The 2,593-nt window shown below is 34.2% G+C and overlaps 1 protein-coding gene across 1 annotated transcript; it reads left to right on the top strand.

Moving 5' to 3' along the window:
• Window positions 1–1,471: 1,471 nt before the first annotated feature.
• On the top strand, window positions 1,472–1,975 carry LOC139855149 (uncharacterized). The gene has a single exon (XM_071844397.1). The coding sequence runs from the start codon at window positions 1,472–1,474 to the stop codon at window positions 1,973–1,975; it is 504 nt and encodes a 167-aa protein (XP_071700498.1).
• The last annotated feature ends 618 nt before the right edge of the window (window positions 1,976–2,593 follow it).

Genomic DNA, 2,593 nt, shown 5'->3' with positions numbered 1-2,593 from the left:
TTTCAATATTATGAAAACCAAATAATTATCTTATCAAAAGACACGAGGCAATTATTGCATTGAAAGTTAAGCAGGAATCTCCACTAACCTTTGTCCAGTTATCGTTGATTGACACATTTGTTCTTACATGTAAATTAAATTACCATTTATTCCGAATACTGTTAAAAAGAAACGATTTCTCAAATCAACATGGACCTCACAACAGAGACTCGTAATCATACAATGTATCTGATAAATCATTCAGTTGATATTATCTTCTAATTCCATCGATAAACATAATGAAACAAATACGTTCATGTAAAGTATTATACGTTTAACACTTTGTTAATATTCTCAAGTTATAATATATATACATATATATAATCCTATCCATTTATATAGTGGTTCGTGAATCGTCAGAATTTGATCGAGGTTAAATGAATGTATGAACACAGTTTAAAATTCTTGAGATTTATCCTAACAAACTTTGCTTATCGTGTCGGAATAATATAAAGATAAAGTTTAAATTTGGTCGGAAATTTCTGGGTTGTCACATTTGAAGACCCAAAACTCATTGAAGATGAAGGTAATAAAGTCTTGGCTGAAGCCACTATCACTGAAACAATCATGAACCCTACAGGAAGCCAACCTTCCAATAAAAAAGGAAGAAAGTCGTTTTTCTTAAAGCAAAGCATAAGTTCATTAAGGTTGATGATTATGGCAATGTTACTTTATTATGTGACTTGATCAGTGATGCACATGCTCCCAGCATTGAGAATTTAGTCAAGATGAAAGGAACATCAACAACCTTTACCCCTCAAACCAAGAAGACTGTTAACAGGCTTATGAGGAAGTGGTAGTCAAAAGATGTGAAAGAAACAACAAAGAACAAATTTCAAGCAGAGTATGGAGTTGGAAAGAATAAAGCCATGATAAAGCCAAAAGACAAAGCTGTCAATGTTGCCAGGAAACTTGTTATGCAACCAAAAACTACACATGACCCTCTTACCGCTAGTCTCCTAGAATCCTTAAATAAAAAACCTGACAAGCATGATTCAACCTACCTTCAAGTGTTGGATGTTACACCTACTGAATTTAAAGCTGGTATAGAAAACATGGGTGATACTGAGATGGTGCAGGAGGATGGTAAAGTCTCTGAAGATAAATCATTTTCCTCTGCTGTTAGCAAAGAGGGAAATGCCACCCTCAAGTTTGCTCTTGACCAACTAGACTATCTTCCTTCTTCTGTTAGCTATTGTGGAGAAAAAGAGGTCCAATTAAAGAAGGAGTATGTTGAAGTGGGTAGTGCCATGTACTCTCTCACATTATATGGCTATTTTGTGGGAGCTAGAATGCATTTTTCTACTGTGAGATGGCATCTTAGTAGAATGTGGAGAAACTATGGCATAAAAGATTGAATAGTTCAGGTTTCTTCCTTTTCAACTTTAGCAGTGAGGATAAAATGCTACAAGTTTTAAAAAGTGGACCATGAATGATAGAAAATGTCCCAGTGTTTTTAAAGAGATGGGAACCAGGTATGTATTTGGACAAAGTGGAACCTAATACCCTACCTTTGTGGGTGGCATTAATTGACCTTCCTTTTTATCTCTGGAATGGAAAATGTATTAGCAGTATAGTGAGCCAAATAGGTAAACCCATTGCTATGGATAAAGTCACTAAAGAAAGGTGTATAAGACAAACTAGACAGGCTGGCTATGCTAGAATTCTGATTGAGATCAATGTAAATGAAGAGATCCCTGATTACATAAAGGTTATCTACCCAAGTGAAAATGGTATACTAGGCAAAATGATTAAGATTAAACTTGGTTATCAATGGAAGCCTACTAGATGTTCACACTGCAAGGTATTTGGCCATGACTATGGTAGGTGCATGGGTAGACCTTTAACTGAAGAGGAGATAGAGGCCAAAAGAAAGAAAGATGATGAAGAAAGGCTAAAGGAAGAAAGACTGAAGGAAAAGACTGATGAAGTATAACGACCCTCATTTTTCCATTCTATATTTCTCATTTTTTCCATTCTATACGTTTTCTTATTAAATGCCCAACAATATAATTAAACTTAATAATTAAACTTTAATCAATAATTATTAAGCATTAAGAATTATAAAATATAATGATTAACTTTGTAAACGACAAGTTAATAAAAGATAAAAAAATAATAAAGGACTTATTAACTTTTGTGAATAAATAAATAACTTTAAAACTTGTGTACTTAAAATAATTAAACTTGGATAATTAAGGAATCATTTGAACTAATCTAAAATATAAGGACTTAAGTGAAAAAGTTAAACCCTAACCCTAATAAAACCCTAGCCTATTTTGGAAGGGCAAAATTACCCTTCTACCGCTCTAATTTTTGGCCCAAACCAACAACCCTAACCCCCTCTTCAAGCTAACTTGTTCCCGAAGTAATTCCTTATTAAACCCTAACTCTAGAATAATCCTAACACTCCTATAAATAGAGACCTAAGCTAAACCTTTTCATTGTACCAAATCACAACAACAATTCTCTCTCCTGATTCTCTCTCTCCCTCTCTCCCTATTTCGGCTCCCAAAACTGAAATCACCACCCCCACCCACCGAAATCATCATCA

This window comes from Rutidosis leptorrhynchoides, chromosome 1 (assembly GCF_046630445.1).
Source record: "Rutidosis leptorrhynchoides isolate AG116_Rl617_1_P2 chromosome 1, CSIRO_AGI_Rlap_v1, whole genome shotgun sequence".
Lineage (NCBI taxonomy): Eukaryota > Viridiplantae > Streptophyta > Magnoliopsida > Asterales > Asteraceae > Rutidosis > Rutidosis leptorrhynchoides.
This window is presented reverse-complemented; position numbering and strand designations above follow the sequence as displayed.